A 27,055-nucleotide genomic window follows, 5' to 3' on the forward strand; every position below is an offset into this window, starting at 1 on the left:
TTTGCTCCACACTCCCCTCCAACCCCACCACACCCAGCACTTTTCTAGGAACACCTGCGCAGATGTCTTGAAACTGAGATGACTGACCTCCAAGAACAACAACCATCTGCTTATGAGCCAGGCATGGCTCCAATGGGCAGAGAGTTCGTCCCAATGCCCACTGATTCCAGTTTTTCTAGGGCTCCATGATGCCACAGTCAGTCAAACGTGACAATGATGTGAAGGCTGTCATTCTCACCTCACCTCTGGAATTCAGCTCTTTCGTCTATGTTTGAACGTAGGCTGTATGAGGTCAGGAGCTGGATGGCAAACTGGGCATCAGTGAGCAGGTGTTGCTTTGTCGCACTGTTGATGGCATCTCGAATCACTTTACTGAGGACCGAGAGTATTAATGGGTAATTGGCCAGATTGGATTTGTCTTGCTTTTTGTGAACAGAACATTGCTGGGCAATTTTCCACATTGTTGGTTAGATGCCAGTGTTGTAACTGTACGAGAAGAGCTTGGCTAGGGAAGCAACAAGTCCTACAGCACAACTTTTCAGTACTATTGCCAGAATGTTGCAGTATCCAGTGCCTCTAACTTTTTCCTATTATCACGTGGAGTGAATCGATTTGGCTGAAGGCTGGTATTGGTGATACTGAGAACCACTGGAGAAGGCTGAGAAGAATCATCCACTCAGCAATTCTGGCTGAAGATTGCTGCAAATGCTTCAGCCTTATCTTCAGCACTGGTGTGTGGGGTTCTTCCATCATTGAGGATTGGGATATTTATGAAGCCTCCTGCTCCAGTGAGTTGGAAATATCAGGGCTGCAGAGCTTAGGGATTGAGGGATTGTTGGCTGAGAGATTGCATAGCCCTGCCTGTCACTTGCTACTTATGCTGTTCCACGTGCAAGTGGTCCTGTTAGGTAGCTCCACCAGGTCGACACCTCACTTTTTGGTATGCCTGGTGCTGCTGCTGGCATGCCCTTCTACACTCTCCATTGAACAAGGATTCATCTCCTGGTTTGATGATAATGGTTGACTGGGGGATATGCCAGGCCATGAGGTTGCAGATTGATGTGGAGTACAATTCTGCTGTTGATGGCCCACAGCACCTCATGGATGCCCAGCATTGAGTTGCTTGATCCATTTGAAGTCAGTCCTATTTAGTACCGTGACAGTGCCACACAACATGATGGAAGGCTTCCTCAATTTGAAGGAGGGACTTCATCTCCACAAGGACTGTGAGGAGGTCACTCTTACTGAAGCTGTCATGGTAAGATGCATCTGCAGCTGGCAGATTGATATGGATGAGGTCAAATATATTTTTCCCTCTTGTTGCTTCCCTCACCACCTGCTGTTGACCCAACCTAGCACCTCTGTCCTTTAGGAGCCAACCAGGTGATCAGTAGTACTGCTGCTGAGCTACTCTTTGTGGTGGAACATCCCCCAGCCAGAGGACATTTTGTGTCTTTGCCACCCTGAGCGCTTCCTCCAAATGTTGTTACAAGATGGAGGAATACTGATTTGTCAGCTGAGGGAGGTCAGTGCGTGGATCAGCATGAGGTTTCCTTGCCCATGAGACTTCAGGTGGTTTAGAGTCAATGTTGAGTTTTCCCAGGACAACTCCCTCTTAACTGTTTACCACTGTGTCGCCATCTCTGCAGGTGGGACAGGACACATCCAGGGATGGTGATGGTGGTGTTTAGGATATTGTCTGTAGGATGTGATTCTGTGAGTATGACTATGTCGGATTGTTGCTTGACTAGTTTGGGAGATAGATCTCCCAATCTTGGCACTAGCCCTCAGATGTGCATAAGGAGAGCTTTGCAGGCTGGAGAGGACTGTTTCTGCTGTTGTCATTTACATTGCCGAGGTCATTGCCTGGTGCTCTACCGAGATTCATTTTTTGGTTAAGGTTTTGTGGCACTTGATACAATTGAGTGGCTTGCTCGGCCATTTCAGAGGGAAGCTGAGAGTCAAGCGCATTGGCGTGGCTTTGGAGTCACATGTAGGCCAGACGAGATGAGGATGGTTGATTTCTTTCTCTCAAGGACATTCGTAAACCAGATAAGCATCTTTTTCTAAGAATCAACAATGATTTCATGGTCATCAGCAGGTTCTTAATTCCAAATATTTTATTTAATTCAAATTCTATCTCCTTCCATGTCATGAATTGAACCCAGACCTATTTAAACATTACTGGTTTCTATGAGCATAGTTTGAAGGTTAGCCACCTCCCACTTCCCTAATTTTCTTTATTTTCATTCATCTGGTTTGATATTATTAGAGCTTGGAGATTAGTGTGCAGCTGGGATCTATCATCCACTGAGAGAGCATGCTTTTATCATCAGATTCTTCTCTAATCATCATAGGATACTGTAGCCGTTGTTCTTGGCATGGCTGCAATTGAGAGTTGAGTACAGCAGACATGAACCTACACTCAGTGCCAGCCATGGCACAGTTAGTAATGTGCTTGTCGCTCTGTTTCAGCACTTCAATCCATCCTTGATTTGCACTCCAGGACTTAAGTGAGCATGCAAAAAGAATCCACAGAGACACTCCAGTACTGTGCTTTCATACATGTCATCTATTTGATGAGGCCATCATACGAGGTTCCAACTGACCTCTCAGGCAAATGTAAAAAAATCCCATGGTACTATTTCAGAAAAGACCAGGGGAGTTAATCCCAGTGTTCTGACCAACATTTATCCTTCAAGCAACGTTACCACAGCAAGAAGATAGATGATAATCACACTGCTATTTGTGAGAACTTGCTGTGTCAAATTTGCCTAGCCCTCTGTTTCCTGCATTATTACACAAGCTATGCTTCCAAAATACTTTTTGACTGTGAAGTGAGTTGTGACATCCAGTAGCTGGGAAAAGTGCAGAGTTAACATCAGCTTTTCCTATCTGTTCTTGCTCTGCATCATTCTACTAGAACAAAAATATTCAATGTCAGCACCCAAACCAGATGTAATTCTCAGAACAAACTCAAATCTGATTAACATTTTGATTAGTCAGATGAAATAGACGTGAATAAAAATGTCACAGATTATATTTGTCAAATGTTATTTTTTAATCAGTTCCTTGTGTTACTTAGGTGATCTGACTCTGCTAGTACGTTATCTTAGTCTGAAAGAGCAGGAAGGCTGCTTCTGCCAGATAATGGGTATCTGGAAGCAGACTTTCACAGTTGCTGCAGGGAGAATAAAATAAGAACATTGCACCAAATTGATTATTCTTCAAACTCATTGTTAAACTTCACTTGTTTGGTGTATATTAGATTTGAGTCAGATGAGAAAAACACAAAGTCACACCACTGCTCTTTCTTTATTGTAAAAGATCAGGAGTGCACATCATACGTGGAAATAACAGATATTGCTGTTTTGTTGCATTCTCATGTCTTTACAGTAATCTTAACAGCTTTTCTGACAGTGTTTCTCACAGGGAAAGAGGAAAGACAGACAAAGGGAAATAGATGGACTCTCAGACAGGCAAAAGCTACACGCCAAAATTAAAATCAGAAATTATTGGACTTATTCAGCTGGTCTGGCAACATCTGTGAAGTAAGAAACTGAGTTAATGTTTCAGATCATTCATCAGACCTGAGAGGTAATGTCAATTTTTCTGTCTCTAGCATTTCCAGCTTTTATTTCAGATTTCCATCAGCTGTGAAATAATAGCACAGGGGCCGATATCCTGTCACCAGGTCACCCTTAATTTATTGGGGCACAGCACTCTGGCTGTGACCAGCCAGCTCGGAGTCAGTCCTCATCTGAACAGTTTCTAATCTCCTGGTCATATTTTTTCTCTGCAAATAACTTTATTAACATAACACCATCAGGAAAACGCCATGACCAAAAATATCAGTATTAAGCTGAGCCCCCTGGGGCAATTCTTATGTGGGGAAAAAAGGTGAGGGAGAGGGTAGGGATCAAATCAAAATGGAGTTTATGGGGGAAATAAAGCACTCCACATCCCGCAGGGCACCCCTCTCTTGAAAGGCATTGAAAGCGCAGTCTCCTGGCTATGTTAGTCAGTCAGGGCTTTCCTGATTGGGCCAGGTTAACAACCCCAATCAAAAGCCTCTTAGTTAACAAGGTCAACCTGATTCCAATCACTAAAAAACTCACCCACCCCTAGACCGGGGATCTACGTCTGGTCTTTCGCTTGTAGCTTCTCTTGCAAAGCTTTTGCCCCACGTCCAGTTCCTCTGATTTGGGCTCAGACACAGGTGGGGTGTACCAGGCCGTAGCCCATGTCTTCTGTCCAGAATGTCTCAGAAGAGTCTCCTCCTCCCCTACCACCGGCAATGGTATCAAGGCTGCATCCATTTTGGACACTTGGCAGTAGATGGACGGGGAGCACCTGTGGTTTCTGTCAAGCCTTCTGGCAGATCTAACAGGACCAGGTATGTTTTGCTCCTGCCCCATTTACGACGTAAGGGCATCCAAGTGATCCATATATTTGGTCTGGTCAGTACCAACTTCCTGAACTTTATAAGTCACAGAACCTGATCTCGCATCAACCTTGCCTTGTGCCCTTACAGGGCCAGTTCCATGGTTCTGGCACCAAACTTCAGCCCCTGAATTAAACTGTCTCTCTTGGCTAAAGGACACCTTTGACCATTTCATGTGCCTCCCCACCCCGGGTCAGGGAATATCAGTTTTAGTCTGGAGCAGAGTATTCTTCCGCTTCAACAACTTATTGCATGTGGGGTGGTCCTATAGTCAAGCAGGAACTGGGTCAATTTATGTTTCAATAAATACTGTAGGCTGCTTCTTTAAACCTGGCTTCAATGTTTGGACCATTCTTTCCACTTGACCATTGGGTGATAGATTGTGTGAAGCTCTCCCTATGTGCCAAATACAGTTGGACTTTTGGAAATATTCAAATTCCCTGCTGGTAAACGATATCCCATTGTCTGTGACCAATGTTTCCAGTTGTCCATGTATTGCAAGCAAAGCTTGCAGCTTCTCAATGGTCATCTGTGAGTTTGCTGAAGGAACCGTATGCATATCCAACAACTTTAAATGGGTGTCCACAATGACTCGGGACATTAAGCCCATGAAAACAACCAGCATGCAACTGAGTCCAGAGTTTACCCAAAATCACATACCTCTGCCAGGCGTCATAACCTCATCAAAAATCTTAATACAGATTCCCTTCATTTTCTCATAGCTGGAGAAAACTGATAGCATCTCAGAATTAGAGGAGGTTTGTGGTCATGATATTCCTTAACCAACTTGTCAACTCTTGGAAGGTTTTAATGCCTAGTGCATCTGTGAAAATTAAGCCTCTTACAACCAAAAATGCTGTGGGTCCAGACACAGTCAGGATAATTACTCATTGCTCTTCAACGGCCCCCAATGTCATTTGCCCGGAAAAGATATTGCATTCTCTCAACATACTGGGCCCAGTCTTCAATAGCAGGATCAATTGAGTCAAGCTTCCCAAATAGAGGCATGGGGTAGGAAGTGCTTACATCAACTCCAAGATGACAGCTGCAAACAAATGTTCTTCTGACACATTGTATCAGAGATAATGGGAACTGCAGATGCTGGAGAATTCCAAGATAATAAAATGTGAAGCTGGATGAACACAGCAGGCCAAGCAGCATCTCAGGAGCACAAAAGCTGACGTTTCGGGCCTAGGCCCTTCATCAGAGAGGGGGATGGGGGGAGGGAACTGGAATAAATAGGGAGAGAGGGGGAGGCGGACCGAAGATGGAGAGAAAACAAGATAGGTTGAGAGGAGAGTATAGGTGAGGAGGTAGGGAGGGGATAGGTCAGTCCAGAGAAGACGGACAGTCAAGGAGGCGGGATGAGGTGGTAGGTAGGAAATGGAGGTGCGGTTTGAGGTGGGAGGATGGGATGGGAGAGATGCAAGTCAGGAGTGAGATAGAATATTTTTCAAATGGTTAGCTGTCTGCAGTTATAACAATGCTCAAGAAGTTCAGTACCATCCAGGGTAAGCAGTTTGTTTCATTGGCATTCCATCCATCATCTTCAACATTCACTCCCTTGACCACTGGCATACAGTCAAAGAAGTGTATACCATCTGTAAGATGCTCTGCAGTAACTCACCAAGGCTCCTCAAACATCATCTATCAAGCTGCCACCTAGAAGGACAAGGGCAGCAGATACTTGGGAACAACATTCCTTCAAGTTCCTTTGGGAACATCGTGAATTGGAACAATGTCACTATTTCCTATTATTGTAGGGTCAACATGATGAAAAACCCATACCTAATGGTCTTGTGGATGTAACTGCAGCAGTTCATAAAGGCAGCTCATCACCACCTTCTGTAGAGAATTAAGGACGGGCATAAATAGCCTAACTTGCAGCACCAATGTGCTGCAAATGAATTCATTAAACTTTGAGTGACTGATATCTGTCTCTGCTTAGTTTCTCCAAACTCTTATTTCAACAACTCTATATAATACCTTCTTCTGTTAGTACATACCTTGTTATGACTGAGTACTTCATCCAGTCTTCACAGTTGCTGGTGTCACCGCTTCATCCTGATTTGTAATACAATCTCAGCGTCATATCCATTCTCATTGTAGTGCAGAAAGACTGACTATTTGCAGTTGACTGTCAAGAATTTTGTAACTGCTGAACAGGCTACTTTCACATCATTCCCACATTTCAATTAAGTAGAAGTGCCTCATGTAGCACTGGCTCTATATGATCTCTCTGTATGCTGACGTTCTACCAGTGAAATGGATTTCACATTTCTAGTAGCGAACATTACAGAAGAGATTGTGTATCACTTGCAGTTATGTTTATTTGTGGCTTTGGTTTTCAGCAGCTGGGAGCATGAAAATGATATTTGTAATAGTTGTTGTATGTCATGCTGGCTCACTAAAGTAGATGAGCTGCAGCTGATGAAGGCTACTGCCCCAATGTAGGAAATGACAGGCCCTGTTTGTTGTGGACTATCAGAGGAAAACCAGTGCCTGATCTAACTGAAAGAGTCTTCTGTACTTAGTGGGAGAGAGTTTATTTCATACTTGCAACCAGTTGCTGTTCACATTAGTAGGCATTGTTGCAGGGATTGTGTGTTCCACCATATATTGGGAGCCTTCTTTGATGTCCTAGCAGCTCCCCCTACAAGTCCATATGACAACATAATACTGGGAGGTGCTTATGGTGCTCCTCAGTGTTGATTTTTTCAGATCTTTTCACAGTGGCAATAAGCAGTATGCTTGTGACAAGCAACAGCAATAATTGACAACTAAAGCTATGACCAGTGTCAGAAATGAGATAAAGCACATTGCAGCACAGAACATAGAACATCGAACATTACAGCGCAGTACAGGCCCTTCGGCCCTTAATATTGCGCCGACCTGTGAAACCAATGTGAAGCCCATCTAACCTCCTCTATCCCATTATCATCCATATGTTGATCCAATGACCATTTCAATGTCCTTAAAGTTGGTGAGTTTACTAATGTTGAAGGCAGGGCATTCCACGCCCTTACTACTCTCTGAGTAAAGAACCTACCTCTGACATCTGTCTTATATCTACCACCCCTTAATTTAAAGTTATATCCCCTCGTGCTAGTCATCACCATCTGAGGGAAAAGGCTCTTACTGTCCACCATATCTAATCCTCTTATCATCTTGTATGTCTCTAATAAGTCTCCTCTTAACCTTCTTCTCTCCAATGAAAACAGCCTCAAGTCCCTCAGCCTTTCCCCATAAGACCTTCTCTCCATACCAGGCAACATCCTGGTTAGTCTCCTCGGCACCCTTTCCAATGCTTCCACATCCTTCCTTTAATGTGGCGACCAGAACTGTATGCAATACTCCAAGTGCAGCCGCACCAGAATTTTGTACAGCTGCAACATGACCTCTTGGCTCCAAACCTCAATCCCTCTACCAATAAAACCTAACACACTGTAACAACCGACCAACCTGGGTGGCAATTTTTCCTAACAACTCTAACAACCTGGGTGGCAACTTTCAGGGATCTATGCACATGGACACCAAGATCTCTCTGCTCATCCACATGACCAAGAATCTGACCATTAGCCCAGTACTCTGTATTCCTGTTATTCCTTCCAAAGTGAATCACCTCACACTTTTCCGCATTAAATTCCATTTGCACCTCTCAGCCCAGCTCTGCAGCTTATCTATGTCCCTCTGTAACCTGCAACATCCTTCCGCACTATCCACAACTCCACCAACTTTAGTGTCATCTGCAAATTTACTAACCCATCCTTCTACGCCCTCATTCAGGTCATTTATAAAAATGTCAACCAGCAGTGGCCCCAAAATAGATCCTTGTGGTACACCACTAGTAACTGAACTCCAGGGTGAACATTTCCCATCACCACCACCCTCTGTATTCTTACAGTGAGCCAATTTCTGATCCAAAACGCTAAATTACCCTCAATCCTAAGCCTCCATATTTTATGCAATAGTCTACCATGGGTAACCTTGTCAAACGCTTTACTGAAATCCATATACATCACATCAACCGCTTTACCCTCATCCACCTGTTTGGTCACCTTCTCAAAGAACTCAATAAGGTTTGTGAGGCACGACCTACCCTTCAAAAACCCGTGTTGACTATCCCTAATCAAATTATTCCTTTCGAGATGATTATAAATCCTATCTCTTATAATCCTTTCCAACACTTTACTCACAACCGAAGTAAGGCTCACTGGTCTGTCATTACCAGGGTTATCTCTACTCCCCTTCTTGAACAAAGGGACAACATTTGCTATCCTGCAGTCTTCTGGCACTATTCCTGTAGACAATGATGACATAAAGATCAAAGCCAAAGGATCTATAATGTTATCCCGAGTTTCCCAGAGAATTCCATGATAAATCCCATCTGGCCCAGGTGACTTATCTATTTTCACACTTTCCAGAATTGCTAATACCTCCTCCTTATGAACCTTAATCCCGCCAAGTCTAATAGCCTGTATCTCAGTATTCTCCTCAACAACATTGTCTTTTTCATGCATGAATACTGATGAAAAATATTCATTTTACACATCTCCTATCTCTTTGGACTCCACGCACAACTTCCCACTACTGTCCTTGACTGGCCCTAATCTTATTCTAGTCATTCTTTTCTTCCTGGCACAACAATAGAAAGCTTTAGGGTTTTCCTTGATCTTACCTGCCAAAGACTTCTTGTGTCTCCTCCTGGCTCTTCTTAGCTCTCTCTTTAGATCCTTCCTGGCTAACTTGTAACTCTCAAGTGCCCTAACTGAGCCTTCACACCTCATCTTTACATAAGCCACCTTCTTCCTCTTGACAAGAGATTTAACTTCTTTCGTAAACCACAGTTCCCTCGCTCGACAATTTCCTCCCTGCCTGACAGGTACATACTTATCAAGGACACGTAGTAACTCTTCCTTGAACAAGCTCCACATTTCAATTGTGCCAGCCCCTGCAGTTTCCTTCCCCATCTGGTGCTTCCTAAATGTTTCCTATTCACCTCACAATTGCCTTTCCCCCAGCTATAACCCTTGCCTGTGGTATATACCTATCCCTTTCCATTGCTAAAGTAACGTAACCGAATTGTGGTCACTGTCACTGAAGTGCTCACCCACCTCCAATTCTAACGCCTGGCCTGGTTCATTACCCAGTACCAAATCCAATGTTGCCTCGCCTTTTGTTGGCCTATTTACGTACTGTGTCAGGAAACCCTCTTGCACACATTGGACAAAAACTGACCCATCTAAAGTGCTCAAACTATAGTGTCTCCAGTCAATGTTTGGAAAGTTAAGTCCCGCATAACAACTACCCTGTTACTTTCGCCCCTATCCAGAATCATCTTTGTAATCCTTTCCTCTACATCTCTGGAACTTTTCAGAGGCCTGTAGAAAACTCCCAACAGGGTGACCTCTCCCTTCCTGCTTCTAACCTCAGCCTATACTACCTCAGTCGATGAGCCCTCATCAAACTTCCTTTCAACCACCGTAATACTGTCCTTGACTAACAATGCCACATCTCCACCTCTTTTACCACCTTCCCTGATCTTAGTGAAACACTTCAATAGAATCAAAAAGCAGGTCTGCAAGGGGTTTGCCAATCTTACCTGTATACATAGACACAGGCAGGGGTGGGCACAGGAATCACAGGACCTGGCACAGTTCCTAGCTGTGGCACTTTGACTCCAATGCAAGCACAGCAGGATTCTTAGAGCCCAAGGCCCTTGCTACTTGGCTCTTATGTACCACTCTACCTCAGGTTCTGGTCACAGGGTCCATGAGAAATTGGTGATTGCAGTTCATTACCATGAGCCATGCAATTCGGGACAATTTGTAGGATCTGGGAAATCCAACATTCAAACCTTTCAAAAACAAAGATGGCTGCAAAAACTATGATACAGCATCAAGGCTGTCTAATGCCAAGGTTCTGATTGGGAGATCCTGCTCTCTCATTCTCTGCATTAGGTCACAACTTTAACAGCACTCCTCTTCTCCAATTGTTCTCCTAGAATCTATGCAGCACACTTCCATCTCCATGCAGTCTCTCTCTTACACATAGAAGCTAGCTCTTCAGAGGGCAAAACCACATATTAGCTTTGCTGCAGAAGATTCAGATGTGGATATCACGGGGACAGGCCACCAACAACATTTAATGGGCACACTGATAAAATGATATGTTGGAATGCCTGTCAGTGAGAATAAAACCAGGTGGTTTAGTCCATGGAGGGGTCCACCTCAAATATCTGTCAATGTTTTGTGCAAGGCAGAGAGAACAATGACTGAACAGTCAGGTTCAGGTATAGGACGAGGTCTCTGGACAATGATATCCTCGCCGATACCGCAGTCCTCAAAGTTCAGGCAGCTACCATTTTCTCCTGGTAGTAAGGGGTTTCCAGGACACCGTAACATTGCTGAATTTTCTTCTTGGCATAGCTTCAAGATATTGGCCTTACTTTCATGGGAAACATCTTTGTTTTCTTTTCTCAGGAGGATAACTTACTTGCTCCCCATTGTGAGCACTCCGTAGCCAACCATTCCAGGCTGCCCAGGTTTACACTGTGATGATGTGGTCTTCAGGCATTTCATCAAGAGCTTGAGCTGTCTGAGGTCATTCTCGATGACAATGTGAAGCATCTGTACATAATACAATTGTATGGTGATAGTGACAATAATGCAGATGAGGATTGCAGGAATATTGTGCATGAAGAGAAGGGTGAGATGAAATGCTTTTCTTATGAACTGATTTTTGAAACTTCTGGCACATTCGTACACTGGTTATTAACAGCCTTTGAGTTCTTCCTTTTTGCAAATGGTTCAATCAATGGAAATGTTGCTTAAATAACAACAATTGTCTATCTAATGATGTTTCTGGTGGCAGTGAAACTCTTGTTGACAGCCAACTCTGCAGCTATGTCCAAATGTCCATTATGAGTCAGAAGCCAGAGTCTGAACAGAAATATTCCTCAGATAGCAGGTAGCCTCTATACAGAAATGTGTTGCAACAAAAGTTTCCCCTTTGTCAGCAGCAATAGTTGCTGGGCCAGGCACTGTGGCAGATCAATCAAACAAAAGCATCCTACAACACATGTAAGATCCTCATTTAATGTGATATTCAGGAAGTTAGACACTTTGATAATATACTTAGAGACCGAAGAAACAGCCCAAACCGGTATGAGTGAGTGGAACATTTCACGCCCTGTGTGATTGTTAAATGTCTCAGCTAACATTTGGATTTTCAGTTGCATCTGAAAAAACAAAAAATTGTTGCACAACTGTGATTATAGGTTAATGTCTTTACAAGGTGTCACCTTGTAGGCAGAGTGAGAATGCTATGTCGTACATTATGGCACAACTGGCAAAAATAGAATGATGCTGCAATGTAAAGGCATGGCAAACATAGATAGCATGTTGCTGATTGACAATCATACCTTACCTTGGGATGCTAGTACAACAACGATAGTTACACATTGTGCTCAACAGTAAGTCGAGGTGATAACATTTAATTCCATTCAGATAAACATTGATGAATGAAGAATTAAGTCTTGGATCAGGGGACATGACTGCAATGGGTTTGATAGTAAATTATGCGTGAAAGCCATAAGCTATGTGTCCTCAGTTATATGACTGGTAAAGGTGCATGTCTTACACCTCACTGGAGATGCAGTTTATCTTTAGCAACATATAATGAAGATAAAGCAATGACTCAACTGCTTCAAAACTCAATTCATTAAGTAAGTAAAAGGAATGTTCAATCATGAGACTGTCAGCAGCAAAGGAATTTGTAAATACAGTCAGTATTGCCAATAAAAAAAATGACATTTTTTTTTAAAATCAGTTATTTTGTTGCAATCTGGATTGATTTTAAAGCTGAAGGAATTTTCAGTGTATTGGTATGAAACTTGCTGAGATAAGTGTGAGACTGGCAGACTTTGATTTAACTATAGACTTTGCCTCAGTCTCTAAATCAGGGAAATGGGATTCTCTGCAAGCAGACAGACATGTGCATGCTCCACTGAAATGCCAGTATGGGACATTTAATATGGCATTCAAGTCCAGTGACCCTTCTTCACAACAGAAGCTAACTCTGCGTTTTCTCCACAGATGCGACAAGACCTGCTGTGTTTTTACAGCTATTTCAGTATTTTTGTTTCTGATTTCCAGCATCCACAGTGTTTTTCTTTTACTTATTAGTAAGTAGGCAACAATCCTTGAATTGTTATCTCACGGACATAGCTGACGCTGACCAAAACAATTTGTTTGGCTCTGTCTTTCGTTGACACGACAGCTAAGATTAACTACATTTTGGCTCTTGTTAAGTAGTACTGACAGCAAAGCTTAAATAACAAATCATCTTACGTAGACAAGTTCAGTTGCCTATTGTAACATTTTAGGAATTAATTGCGCTCTATTTTCCGGTAAAACTGAATTTAACACTAAATTTTCAGTCAGTTTAAATTTTAGTTAATATGAATCACACTTAACGTTCCGCATTTCATGGAACAGCCATCCAAAGTGTTTTAAAAAGGATGTGATCACAATCACTATGGAAATTTAGTGGCAATGGAAAGATCAGGTTGGGCAGTGAATTTAAAAAAAATTGATTTGGAATTCCTTTGATGCGTATTTACCTCTCTAAACTGGATAGTGATTGTGATCACATCCTTTTTAAAACTAACCAACACTATGGAATTTAGCGCTGTGATTTGCTGTTGTCGGTACATCATTAGTGTCTGCATACAGTCGTGTCAGCCTTGTTTCAGTTGTTGTCTCGTCTGTTCAAGCCTCATTCCAAAAAGTTGAAGGCATAGAATTGGCTAACATTTCAGTGCTGTACAGGAGGAGTATTCGCTGTCAGATGTGCTCTTTCAGAGAGACAGAGACCCTATCTGTCATCTCAGGATTTAAAAGGCACTGTTCAAAGAAGCAAGCCATCAGTTGCCACTCAAACCATTCACTTAAAAGACATTAAAGTCATTAGTGTTGTTCATGCTGACATGACATATAGGATTGGAGGATGCCAGCTGGGAAAGGGGTGAGCTGAATATATGGAGACAGTGCCCAGCGACAGAGAGAGAGAGAGAAACAGAGAAAAGGGAAGCAGCCAAAGGGATTACTGATAGTAAGTGGGAGAATAAGTATGCCCATCCCTGAGTTCTGTTCAGTATGGGTTGCTCAGAGTACACCCAATCGATGTTCAACTATTCACATTGCCTGTAATCACCGGCTCTGTTCTGAAGAAGTGTCACTGGATTGGAAACATTAATTCATTGTCCACAGATGCTGCTGGACTTGCTGAGTTTTTCCAGCAATTTCTGTTTTCACACATCCTATTCAGCATTTACTTATTCCCTGACCAACTATCAGCAACACTCCTTTCTGCTTCCCTTTTTGGTCCACTCTCTGTGGGCGCTGTCAACATGAATGTCTCTCGCTCCAACTTACACCATCCCTGGACCCATTACTGGCATAACTCGTACGATTTCTGATCTGCTTTTGGTTTTGACAAAGGCTAAAATGTTAACTTTGTTTTTCTCTCCACAAATATCCCAGACCTGCTGAATTACTCCAACACTTTCTGTTTTAGTTTCAGATTTACATCATCTGCCTTTTTTTGGTTTGATTTATCAAGTCATTATTCTGTTGCCATTCATTGGGCTTTGCTGTGTAGAAGTTGGCAGTGTTTCCCTTCATCACAGGACTGACTGCATTTGAAATACTAAAAAGAGACTGTTTATCCAGAGGTGCCATACAAAAGTAAATTCCTACTTTCTTCCCCTTGCTAAGCACTCGACAAATCAAAAAGGAACATTTTTAATACTACACAAAACTAATAAATAAAATAAGCATTTGTAAATTCATGTAGATGTCTCTGTTGCTGAGATTAATGTGACTGCCCTTGATGTCAAAACAGCATTTGATTGGATGCTCCAATGTGACTTAAGGAGCGCTCGCACAGCTAGAATCAATGAGAAATTCTCCACTGGCTAAAGTCAAACGTGCCGCACCGGAAGCTGGTTGTGGTTGTTAGAGGCCAATCATTTTAGTTGCAGGCCATCATCAAAGGGGTTTCTCAGCCTAGATAGTTCCTACATATTACACATCTTTGGAGCAGGTCAGACTTGAAATTGGGTCTCCTGACCCAGAGATAAGGACATTACAGTGCACTTCAGGAGTCCCCAGATTCCCTGCTGAACATCCTAAGTGCAACAATGTTCATCTGCATTATCAATCACCATCCCTCCATCATAAAGTCTGATGCTTGAAATGCCTTCACAATGTTCAGCACCAGTTACAACTCCTCTAATGCTGAAGCAGTCCACTTCCATATGCAGCAAGACCTGGCTAATATCCAGATTTGGACCGATAAGTGGCAAGCAACTTTTGCTCCATACAAGTGCAAACCAATGGCCAACTCAAACATGACAGAATTTAAACATTGCCTCTGCATTTTCATCACAGTATCTCCCACTATCAACATCCTCAGGGTTATCTTTGACCAGAAACTGAACTGGATAAACCAAATAAACACTGTGGTTACAAGAACAGATCAGAAGCTAAGAATTCTTCAGTGAGTAACTTGCCTCCTCCCTTCCAAATGCCTTTCAACCATCTACAAAGTATAAATCAGGAATGTGATCGAGTACACTCCCCTTGCCTAGATAGGTACAGGTCTAAAGCATTAAGGAAGCTTGACACCATTCCAGACAAAGCAGCCCGCTTGGCTGGCATCAAATCCACAAGCTTCAACATTCATTCCCTTCATCACTGATGCACATGGAGGCAATGTGTATTGTATATGAGATACAGTGCAGAAATTCACCAAGGCTCCTTCAATAGCAACTTCCAAACCTCTAACACCATTCAGAACAAAGGCCACAAATACATAGCTGCAAGCTGTTCTCTAATACGTTTTGCATTCTAACTTGGAATTATATCGCAGTTCCTTCACTGTCAGTAAGTGTCAAAAACCAGGAACTCCTTAACAGCTCTCTGTATGTCTTTCTACCACGATGACTGCAGCAGTACAAGAAAGCAACTCACCACCACCTTCTGCAGGCCAATAGGAACGGGCAATGGCTTTGCCAGTGACTTCATTACACATAGAAGAATAAATTGGAAAAAAATGGGAAGATCCGTCCTCCTATTCTTAAGGAATTCAATAGCTCCTACAACCAGCATATACTCTAAACCCAGATAGGGCACCTGCTAATAAAATTCCAGAATGTACGAGTTGCATTTGAAGATGAAGCAGTTGCAGAGGAGAGAAAGTCCATTCTTTTGGTCAGCTATCCACCCTCAGAGAAGAGGGAATTTTCCTGAACAACATACTGTGGAGAAAGTGCCCAGTGTTGTGCAAATTGCTAAATACTGTAGCACTTCTTTCCCCTTCTTACAAAATTTCTGGAGTAAGCAGTAATGCAGCAATATCCCTTAGTAGCCCTTAACCTAATGAGGAAACTATGCAACATTGTCAAATCAGTTATCTGCAAGCATTATTGAATGTTTGTTATAGCATGCAATCTGCACGAAATGCAACTTCATTTCTTGCATACTAAGTTTAAAATATCCAGAAATAATTATTCTGTGACCTTTGATGAACAATCTGTTTACATCTGGAAATAAAGGACATCATGAATTTTGAATGACTGTCTCTCAATGACAAACACCAACTATCCTCTGTACACTGAATAAGCTGTGCTATCCTGTATATTTCATTTCGACAATAGAAGATAGTCAGTGAATTTTTAAATTTCCCAGTTGACTGCATCACAAGTAATTACCAGCTACTGCAAAAGTTTACATTATACAGGAATTGATAAGATTAATGTTTGAGCCTAAACCAGGAACAAAGTGGATGGATTTGATGGGTTACAATTTGCAGCAGATAGGATAATTCAAAACTGAGGCATGGAACGGTTGTACATTCCATTCCTTAGATCAACATCCATTAACTAGAGGTTCAAAGCATCTTGCAAGGAGACTGTTCATTCAGTCCAGTGCTTAATTGTGGCAAATGAACTCTGGTACTTCATCAAATTCCAAAGAAAAAGCTTAGAAGCTGATCAGGACACAAACTTTACATATTTCAAATCATGAACAGACTAGAGTATTGTTCAATACAGAATGATAGAAAGAAAGAATTCTCTTGACCAGCCACTTACATAAAAATAATCAAAGTTCTAAACAAGAAAAGTGAAATAACTGGAGCTTAAAGAAGTTATTTTCTTTGTTTAAATTTACCTATTTTGAACACATAAATGATAGAAGACAGAATACTGAGCCATCAGTGTGGTAAGATATCGCAACAGCATAATCTCTTGAAGCAAGTGCATCAGCAAAATGTTAAATTATAGGCAGAAAGTCAAAATATTTCAAAATAGTTATGTGTCAAGCCACATTTGCAGGACACATCAAGGCTGCAAAGAGTGGGAAGTGAACAAGTAAATCAATGAGGAAATAAAATACTCAGACCAGTCTTTCAAAAATTGTAGATTATAAGAGAAAGGAGGATAACGCATGGTATAGACCTCAATTAGCTTCTTGATTGGCTACACAATGTGAAAATGATCTAGAAACAAAAATGTGAACTCTGGCTTAATTAAGAGATAACCATCATTTCAGTACGATTGGCAAAATCAGCGCAAATTGACACTCAAACATAAAGGAATTGCCAGGACATATATAAATTACCCTGCTTAATAAATTAATTTGGTTCAGAATTTACATGACGTCAAATATTTTAGCAATTCACAGTGTTGTGCCTCAGAATGAACTTTAAACAAACTAATTTTCTCAGTCAGCAGTTTTGATGCAGTTTGCAGTGTAAAAGTAAAAGTAGTCATTGAATCCCTGCAGTGCGGAAACAGGCCCTTTGGCCCAACAAGTCCATGCTGACCCTCAAAGCATCCCACCCAGACCCATCCTCCTATAACTCACACACCCCTGAACACTACGGGCAATTTGGGATGGCCAATCCACCTAACCTGCACTTCTTTAGACTGCGGAAGAAAACCAGAGCACCCAGAGGAAACCCACACAGACACAGGAAGAATGTACAAACTCCACACAGACAGTCACCCGAGGGTGGAATCGAACCTGGATCCCTGGAGCTGTGAGGTAGCAGTACTAACCACTGAGCCACTGTGCCGCCCCATGATTTACATTCCTTCAAAATACAGCAGCACAATTGTCTGATAACTTTTTACTGTTAAAATATCTTTGCATTTTCCATTAGCAAGGATTGATGAATACAGAAGCACAATTTTTTATTAATTCTCCACCTGTTAAAATGCTTTTGTATTGTTCATTATCAGTGATTGATCATAGAACCATCGTCATAGAGATATACAGCGCGGGAACAGATCCTTTGGTCCAACCGGTCCATGCTGACCAGATATCCTCAATAAATCTAGTCCCATTTACCAGCATTTGGCACTGATCCCTCTAAAACCTTCCTCTTCCTATTCATATACCCATCCAGATGCCTTTTAAATGTTGTAATTGTACCAGCCTCCATCACGTCCTCTGGCAACACATTCCATTTGTGCACCACCCTCTGTTTGAGAAAGTTACCAATTAGGCCCCTTTCCCCTCTCATCTGAAACCTATGGTCTCTAGCTTTGGACTCCACCCACCCAGGGGAAAAGACCTTGTCTATTTACCCTATCCATGCCCTCATGATTTTATAAACTTTGTAAGGTCATCTCTCATCCTCTGACACTCCAGAGGAAATAGGCCCAGTCTATTCAGTGTTTCCCCATAGCTCAAACCCTCCAACCCTGGCAACATCCTCGCAAATCTTTTCTGAATCCTTTATAGTTTCACAACATCCTTCCTGTAGGAGGGAGACCAGAATTGCATATAATGCACCAAAAGTGGCGGAACCAATGTCCTGTACAGCAGCAACATGACCTCCCAACTCCTGTACGCAATGTACTGACCAATAAAAGTAAGCACACCAACCTTCTTCACTGTGCAGTCTACCTGTGGCTCTACTTTCAAGGAACTATGAATCTGCACTCAGAGGTCACTTTGTTCAGCAACACTCCTCAGGACCTCATAATTAAGTGTATCAGTCCTGCCCTGATTTGACTTTCCAAAATGCACAGCCTCGTATTCATCTAAATTAAACTCCATCTGCCTCTCTTCATTCCATCAGTGCATCTGATCACGATTCGGTTGTAGTCTGAGGTAACCTCCTTTGCTGTCCACGACACCACCAATTTTAACATCACTTGCAAACTTAATCAACATAACTCTTACCAATCATTTTATATAAATGACAAAAAGCAGTGGACCCAGCACTAATCCTTATCACTACATTGTTTCAGCATCTCAAAGTCATGGCATTCTATTCAGCTGAATTATTAAATAACTCATTACTATTAAATGTAGGAAACTTCGGCAAAGATGAGATTCCAAATTGTTTTGAATGCATTGCAGTGTATCAGAGCTTTAAGTGGTGATGATAGATGTGCAATCAAAGCCACTGGATTGTATACGATGCAGTTGTATACACTGCAGCGCATTCAAAGAAATTGAATCTCATCATTGATTTATATCATATTTTCTGTTTCAAAACACTTTACAGAAGGTGATGGTTTACTAATAACCATAGCAGCATTACTGATGTGTGTTATTAGACACAAGACTTTTGCAGTGCAATGACCTTGTAGATCTCAGTTCACAGAACACTGCTTCCATCAGGGAAGGGTACATATGAATACAATTTAACCATGAACTCAATTATAATCAGTCAGTTGTTTTAAGACACCACCACATTCCATTTGTCAATGAAGCAGCTTTTACAGAAAGATTCTGTGTGGGTTCAGTAATAGCTCAAGGAAACTTCTCTTCTGCATTACTACTGCATGTCAGAATGAACTGACAGCAATGAAACAGTATTTGAACAGTTACTTAAATGATGAGGTCTTACCCATAATTTATGATTGAGAATCATTAGGAAGGCTATTATAAATATTATAATGCAAGTGTTATTAAGTGCCTGGCTGGAATCAACGAATTGGAGATTATGCTTTCATGATGTTTGTTGATTTCAAAATCACCAAAGGAAGGAGGGCAGGAATCAAATAATGAATAATAATCAATCATAATCTCTATTCTTCAAGATGCACAGTTAAATGGACAAACATACAGAGTTCCAAATATACCCTGTGAGTGCATAATGAAAGCATATTAGAATATTTTATTTTACACTAACTTAGTAAACAAATCCCTCCTCCTCCCTTTTGACTTGGGTGTAAAATGGATAAACTTGTTGAGATGTAGTTTGGGTGACAATCTTTGTGTTAAACCACTGACATTTTCTTCTTTCTACTCTTAACTGAAATGAAGATTGTGACATGTAGAACAATATGTTTAACATTTTGAGAGGTGGAGTCTGTTCGAAGACTGTTGGTAGATGGAATAGGTCAAATTTGTTTAAGATTGGGTCAGTTCCACACCACTATCTCCCTTGAAACTAGCTAAACCAGAATATGGAAGGAATAAACTTTGAACCATCAAGGCCAACAGAATATGTGAATATGTTGGGTTCACTGTTAAGACAACCACCGAGAGCAAATGAAGATCTTCAACCTCATTTAAAAGATGAAGTAAGGAGTTTATATACTTCAATGCAGATGTATCAGAGACTGAAAATAAAGGTTTGCTTACAGAAATTGAAGATGACTTGCACCTAGTTCCATGGGAATCAAGAATGAGGTGGGATGATCAATGTTCACAGATTCAGGATGTAGACAAAATAATAATTGCCTGGTCAAAAATCCATGATATTACAAAAATGTAACGGTTCTTTCAACAAAGCAGCCATTTTCCAGTGAAGGAATTTGTGTGCACAAAGCTCTCCCATATAATATTATGAGACAATTCTCTGATCTAGGAGGGGAGAGTTCCATTACAAAAGAAGTTCAGGAAATGAAGGGTCTTCTGGAAAAGTCTAACCTTATTAGCTGGTTTACCAGGACCGGCATCCTCAGTGAAGACCCATCCAAGGAATAAAAGGTCCTCCAGTCTTGATAGACTTTACAGATCACGCAGGGTCAAGAATAGAAACAATATCAACGGCTCATAAGCCAAAGATCTACCAATCTTCCTCTTCTGAAGTGAACACATTCTTGAAGAATTGAAAAATCTCAATTTGTAAAGTTAGGCACATGGAGAGAAATGGGGCACTAATGAGTGTGAATATATCGATGAATTCATTAATGTTAGCTATAGATGTGTTAGAGTCTGCATTAAGCTTCACATAGTTCAATAATGTTACATGAGGAAGAGGCAGGATAGCTTAAAGTCTTGCAGAACGAAGGCTTATAGCCTTAGCCACTTAGTACCAATATCTAACCTACTAATAAAACTTGTACCTAATTGGTATCATGCATCATCTTGTTTCAGACAAGTGGCTCTATTGTCTTTGTTCCTCCAATACTCTAAACCAAGTAGGGTCTTAAACCCAGTCAGGGAAAGAGGATATTTGCACTATCTTTGCAACACTACAACAGACTTCACTCTCCCTCCTTCTATCAGGCACAAGGATGCAGTAAATTCTCCTCCTGTAAGTGTTAAGGGGCATTACAAATAAGTTCAACATCCACTCAGGGGCGCTTTTCAGCAGGAATCACCAGATACAATCACGAACCGTGCTTAATTTTACCCTGCCTTAACACAGAGGTATTAATATTATAATATCCGTAATCCCAACCTGTGTCAAAGTGAGACATAGAAAAATATAAACGTTGAAAATAGGAGCAGTAGTAAGCCATTAGGTTCTTAGAGCCTACTCCCTAGGTGCAGCCATTCAATAAGATCACAGGTGACCATCCAGCTCAGTACTCTCATCTCATTTTCTTCCTACGCTTTTCAATCCCATTCGTCCTAAAAATTATATCTAACTTCTTCTTGAAAACATTCAATATTTCGGCCTCAACTGCTTTCTGTGGCAGAGAATTCCACATGCTCACCACTCTCTGGCTGAAGAAATTTCTCATCTCAGTCCTAAATGGCCCATCCCATATCCTTACACTGTCACATTAATGCCTAACAGGGAAAAGAAGGAGATAGTGGGAACTGCAGATGCTGGAGAATCCAAGATAACAAAGTGTGGAGCTGGATGAACACAGCAGTTCAACAGCATTTTAGGAGCGCAAGTGCTCCAAAGATGCTGCTTGGCCTGCTGTGTTCATCCAGCTCCACACTTTGTTATTAGGGAAAAGAAAGTGCAGTTACAAAATGGGCAGTGCATAAGCCTATGGAGATACAGGGCTCTGAACAGAACACTTCAAATTCAAGATGATGCATGTGAAAAATTGCGGCTTATAAGCATGTGACTGGATCTCTCTCTGGGCATTGCCATTAAAAGCAAAGGCTGATCAGACTGAAAGATCAGGCTGCACTGTTAAATTGTAAGAAATGTATAAAACAGCAATAATGATTAAAACAGAGGCATGTTCGAAAATGTTTTTCAATATTTGAGCATCAGCATATTCTTGGATAGAATAACAAGAAGTGAACTGCAACTGGGTTTTTGTAGTGCAGACATCTGATCTTTGTGACAATACTTCAGCCGATTGAGAGTGAAAAATCCATGAGGATAGTTGTCTTGCTTACGACAGTTTTCACAGAGTTAAAACAACTAAAAAGATTCATAGATAACAAAGTGTCGAGCTGCATGAACACAGAAGGCCAAGCAGCAACAGAGGAGGAGGAAAGCTAACGTTTCAGGTCTAGACCCTCCTTCAATATTCTGACGAAGGGTCTCATCCCGAAACGTCAGCTTTCCTGCTTCCCTTATGCTGCTTGGCCTGCTGTGTTCATCCAGCTCTACACCTTGTTACCTCAGATTCTCCAGCATCAGCAGTTCCTGCTATCTCTGTAAAAAGGTTTGGAGCAATTTCACTGGTGGTAACAGCCCTCCAAAAAATCCTGAAGGTTCAACTATACCCAAAAATGCAAATATAATGCAGAACAGATTTAATTTTTATTAACTTTTCAATATTTGCTCAGAGTAACTGGCGGTTGTCTCATGTGGAAGTAAGATGGCATGGGAAGGTGCTTCAGTCAAGTGTTCATTTCTCAGTCCCCGCAGGATTTCAGGCTCCACTTGGCCTCCACCTTACTCTTTCTCCTGAAAGTGAGAAGGCTTTCCTTTTGCTCCTTTTATTGGTACCTTCACTTCAATGGTGAGGCCCAAGGAGCCCTGGCATTATGCCTTGAGTTTAATTACTGATGTCCTGAGGAGAGGAATTGACAGTGTGATGGAAAATTGAATAACTGGCTGCAGCAAATTGCAGCTAAATGACCAAATGCAGCGATTGGATGGTTTGGGGGAAGGGGCTGCAGAAGAGGCAACGTCAATGATTAGACAGTCTCCATTTTTTTTGGCAAGCAAAATGTTGAATTTTGCCTTGTTGGTTATAATCAATGTGATGTTCGATTGGTCTATGATAAAGGGAACTGCAGATGCTGGAGAATCCAAGATAACAAAGTGTGGAGCTGGATGAACACAGCAGGTCAAGCAGCATCTCAGGAACACAAAAGCTGACGTTTCAGGCCTAGACCCTTCATCAGAGGGGGAGATGGGGAGAGGGTTCTGAAATAGATAGGGAGAGAGGGGGAGGCAGACCAAAGATGGATAGAGGAGAAGATAGGTGGAGAGGAGAGTATAGGTGGGGAGGTGGGGAGGGGATAGGTCAGTCCAGGGAGGACGGACAGGTCAAGGTGGCGGGATGGGGTTGGTAGGTGGGAAATGGAGGTGCGGCTCCACACTTTGTTATCTTCGAATGGCCTGTGTTTGATTATCGGAATGATCTATCGTCACTGTGCTTGATTGGTTGAGCTAGGCTATGGACTCAGAGAAAAATAAACAAAATTGAATAAAAAGCTGGAAACATGAGCTAGAAGCATGGAGTAGATATTCTAAAGCACTGTGAATAAAACTTGTTATCCACACAGAAACGAGAATAGTTTCTAGCTCTTGAGACATAAAATTTCCAACCCTTGAACTCTCCTGTTAAAGCTCACTGTTTGCCTGACTGCATGAGGCCCAGTGGAGTGGAGCGGAGTATTGTGAGATAAACAAACTGGCACTGTCCTCATAGAAAGTTCAGTCCTTTTAGCATCTGAAATAAGACAATTCCAAACCAAATGTGCTTCGAGACAAAATAGGGTAAAAGGGGACGGGATACACTTCACAGAACCAAGTGCTACTTACGTAAGCAATTTGGCAGTGATCGGTCCCACAGACCATTTGCTTGACAGGTAAGCACAGCTGAGCCAAGGAGGTAGAAGCTCCATTTACACTGGTACACCACGCTGCTGCCAAACTTGAAGTTTTGCAGGTAATCTTCTTGTCCTAGGCGAATGGCATTTTCCACAAAACCAGGGTCTGTACAGTTTATCACTGCAATTCAACAAAGTATATGAAATCTCATTAAACCATAAGATATCAGAACATGGCAATGTTAAAACAGTCCACATTTGGAAGCACAAAGTGGTTTTATTGAGCAGGGAGCATTTCCATCCCTGCATATATGTACTGGAATCGGGGAGCTGGCCTACCTGCCTTCCTACTGGAAAACTACGTCCAGCAAACTGACAGTTTTCTGCTCTGGCCGTAGACTTGAGGTTCATCATTCCAGAGCTAATGGCTCTTTGCATCTCAAATCCAGAAATAAATTTTAAAAATGCAGCTCCATAAACAGTGTGTCTGAATGGTACTTCAAAAATTTGCGAAGAATTTTATAAGTGATGGAATTAATTTTGTTGTGATGCTTGCTTCTAAATTTAACAAATCCCCTTTCCTGATTTAACTTCAGTGTTACCTGTAACTTTGACACTTATTATAGCTGGAAACCCGCGAAGTTTGAAATATGTGTATAACTTCTATAGTTTCACGCTCCAAGTATTCTCCACACATGTAAAAAAAGCCTTTGTGTCAGCATAATGACCATAAAGACATAAATAATTAAAATCAAAAAGTTCTGTTTACTCTTACGAATAAACTGGATTGTCAGAGGATGGTCACTGCTTCCACTGTCACCACTATCACATTTGAATCCTTTTGGCAAAGCAGAATTCATGTGTGATGTTTGCTGAGGTCATTTATCCAGTTGGAAATTACATTACTAGTGATATTTCAACATCGCATGCGTGGCCTGCTTATATATCGATGCACAAAAAGATCATCAGAACACCTGTCAAATACATAATTCATCTCATTGTTTGTATCACAGCCATGGAATGCTCATGCCTATGATGCTAAAATCAATATCTGCCTCATTCACTATTTTGAAAGTGCATTGGTCTGTGAAATACATTCTAGTTCATACACCACACATGTCCAATTTATCTTCTTGCACTCAAAAGAGTATAGAATAAGCAGTATGCTAATATGATTACACTGGCAAAATGTCTTTCCAGCAGAAATTCAATTTGGAATAGTGGTTTCATACAATCACCACAGTCAACAGCCATACCATCATCTTCGTTTTAATCAAATTTGACTTAATGCTGTGAGTACAACTGAATACATACAATTTAAACACATTATTTTTATATTCTGCCCGTCTAAGACTTTCTTAACATATTTACATAATGAACTCTGATTGACTTTTAGGTGCCCCCGATATCTAATTCAGCGTGAACCACTACTGAATGCAAACCTGCCACTGATGACAGTGAAGGTTTTGAATTAGCCACACAGCAGTGAATGTGGCTGTGCTGATTCCTGCCGCAAAGAGCTAGCATAGAATATCCTTTATTGTCACTTGTACTACAATACAGAAGTACAAGAATACAGTGAAAAGCATTGTGATTCCTCTGGAGGCACGCTCTGGCTGTCATTTTCTTGCTGCTACATGAGATGTCAAGCCAATTCTCATGTGACTACTGCTGCTGTTTGAAACTTTCTTTCTGTGCAATGCAAACAACGGATGCTTCCTCTTGAAAGTAAATTTGTGTCCTTAAATATGAGATGGCAAATTTCCTTTGTTGAGTTTTGAAAATTTCTAAGTTTCTAAGAAAACTTGAAGAGCCTGATTTGCTGAGCCTAGCATCATGGCTAGAATGGAGGTCAGCAGGTGAGGAACCCCACACTGCTGGCCAACATGTCATCCCACTCCTAGATATTTTCTCAGAGGCAGGATGGGGACAAGAAAGGCCTGACCACCTGCAAGGAACAGGTGACCAATTCATATTGGTTATGAATCAGAGATAATGGGAACTGCAGATGCTGGAGAATCCAAGATAACAAAGTGTGGAGCTGGATGGACACAGCGGGCCAAGCAGCATCTTAGGAGCACAAAAGCTGATGTTTCAGGCCTGGCTCCTTCATCAGAGAGCTGATGAAGGGTCTAGGCCCAAAATGTCAGCTTTTGTGCTCCTAAAATGCTGCTTGGCCTGCTGTGTTCATCCAGCTTCACACTTTGTTATCTCATATTGGTTATGGTTTCCTTCAGAGGAGCCATAGTCAATGCAAAATAATAACTCTAGCTCTGCGTCCACAGACCTGCTGAGTATTTCCAGCAATTTCTACTTTGAATTCAGATGTTGAGCATCCTTGGCATTTTGCTTTTATCTTAATGTAGCAAAAACACCTTGTGTGTGGGCATTTAAGGTCAACTTGCGGTGGTTCAAGTCTGTTGGTCATGGATTGACACCAGACCAGGCTGAGAATTCCTCTCCTGCTGCTTGGATTGAGCTGCTTTTACAAGTCAGGTTGTGCAAAGGATCACAATATACTACTAGACATGTTTCTTATATGAAATCTCAAAGTTGGAGAGAAGATCCTTTGCGTGTTGGGTTGATACCTTACCTCCTTAATGCCAACCTGTGAATTTCTGATGAAGGGTCTAGGCCCGAAATGTCAGCTTTCCTGCTCCTCAGATGCTGCTTGGCCTGCTGTGTTCATCCAGCTCCACACCTTGTTATCTTTTATAGCAGTCTGTTGTTTGTTTTTAAGCTAGAAGGGTTCCTATTGGATCATCAGCTTTGGGAGTGCAGTGCCATCCTTTATTGAACTCTCTGGCCATTTATTGACCAATTCAAGAAAAAAAAACAGGTGAGCGATTGCATCCCACACACTGCAGGTTCTAATTCCCACAAGAATCTGCCTATGGGCTTCAGAAGCTCAGAGAGCAAATCCTGATTGGGTTTTTCAATTTGCACAGACTTCTACAGATTTAAAGCCCAATGGTGGATCAGAGGATGAGTGGAACAATAGATTGTATGCTGTGGCTCATAGCAGGGCAACTGAACTTTTGAACAAGGTGTAGAGCTGGATGAACATAGCAGGCCAGGCAGCATCAGAGGAGCAGGAAAGCTGACATTTCGGTTGAGCTTTCCTCTTCCTCTGAGGCTGCCTGGCCTTCTGTGTTCACTCAGCTCTACACCTTCTTATCTGAGACTCCAGCATCGGCAGTTCCTACTATCTCTGAACTTCAGAACATGTTGGCGACAAAATATTTATCTGCATGACGAGTAAACTTTGGGCACATAGAAAAAAAGTTATCTGAGTTAAGCATAAACAGAAGAAGTAGTGGCTGGGGGGTGTTATGCAAACCATGTAACAGAAGTAGAAGATGTTGAGGATATAATTCGA

General features: G+C 41.7%; 1 protein-coding gene across 1 annotated transcript in view; it reads right to left on the reverse strand.

The window, feature by feature from the left end:
* Positions 1-27,055, reverse strand: part of LOC125452488 (CUB and sushi domain-containing protein 1-like) — a 2,230,063-nt gene that overhangs the window by 104,335 nt on the left and 2,098,673 nt on the right. Inside the window, exon 57 of the mRNA XM_048530978.2 lies at positions 23,669-23,857. Coding sequence (XP_048386935.1) covers positions 23,669-23,857 — 189 coding nt within the window. The remainder of the gene's footprint in view (positions 1-23,668; positions 23,858-27,055) is intronic.

This window comes from Stegostoma tigrinum, chromosome 4 (genome assembly GCF_030684315.1).
Source record: "Stegostoma tigrinum isolate sSteTig4 chromosome 4, sSteTig4.hap1, whole genome shotgun sequence".
Taxonomy (NCBI): domain Eukaryota; kingdom Metazoa; phylum Chordata; class Chondrichthyes; order Orectolobiformes; family Stegostomatidae; genus Stegostoma; species Stegostoma tigrinum.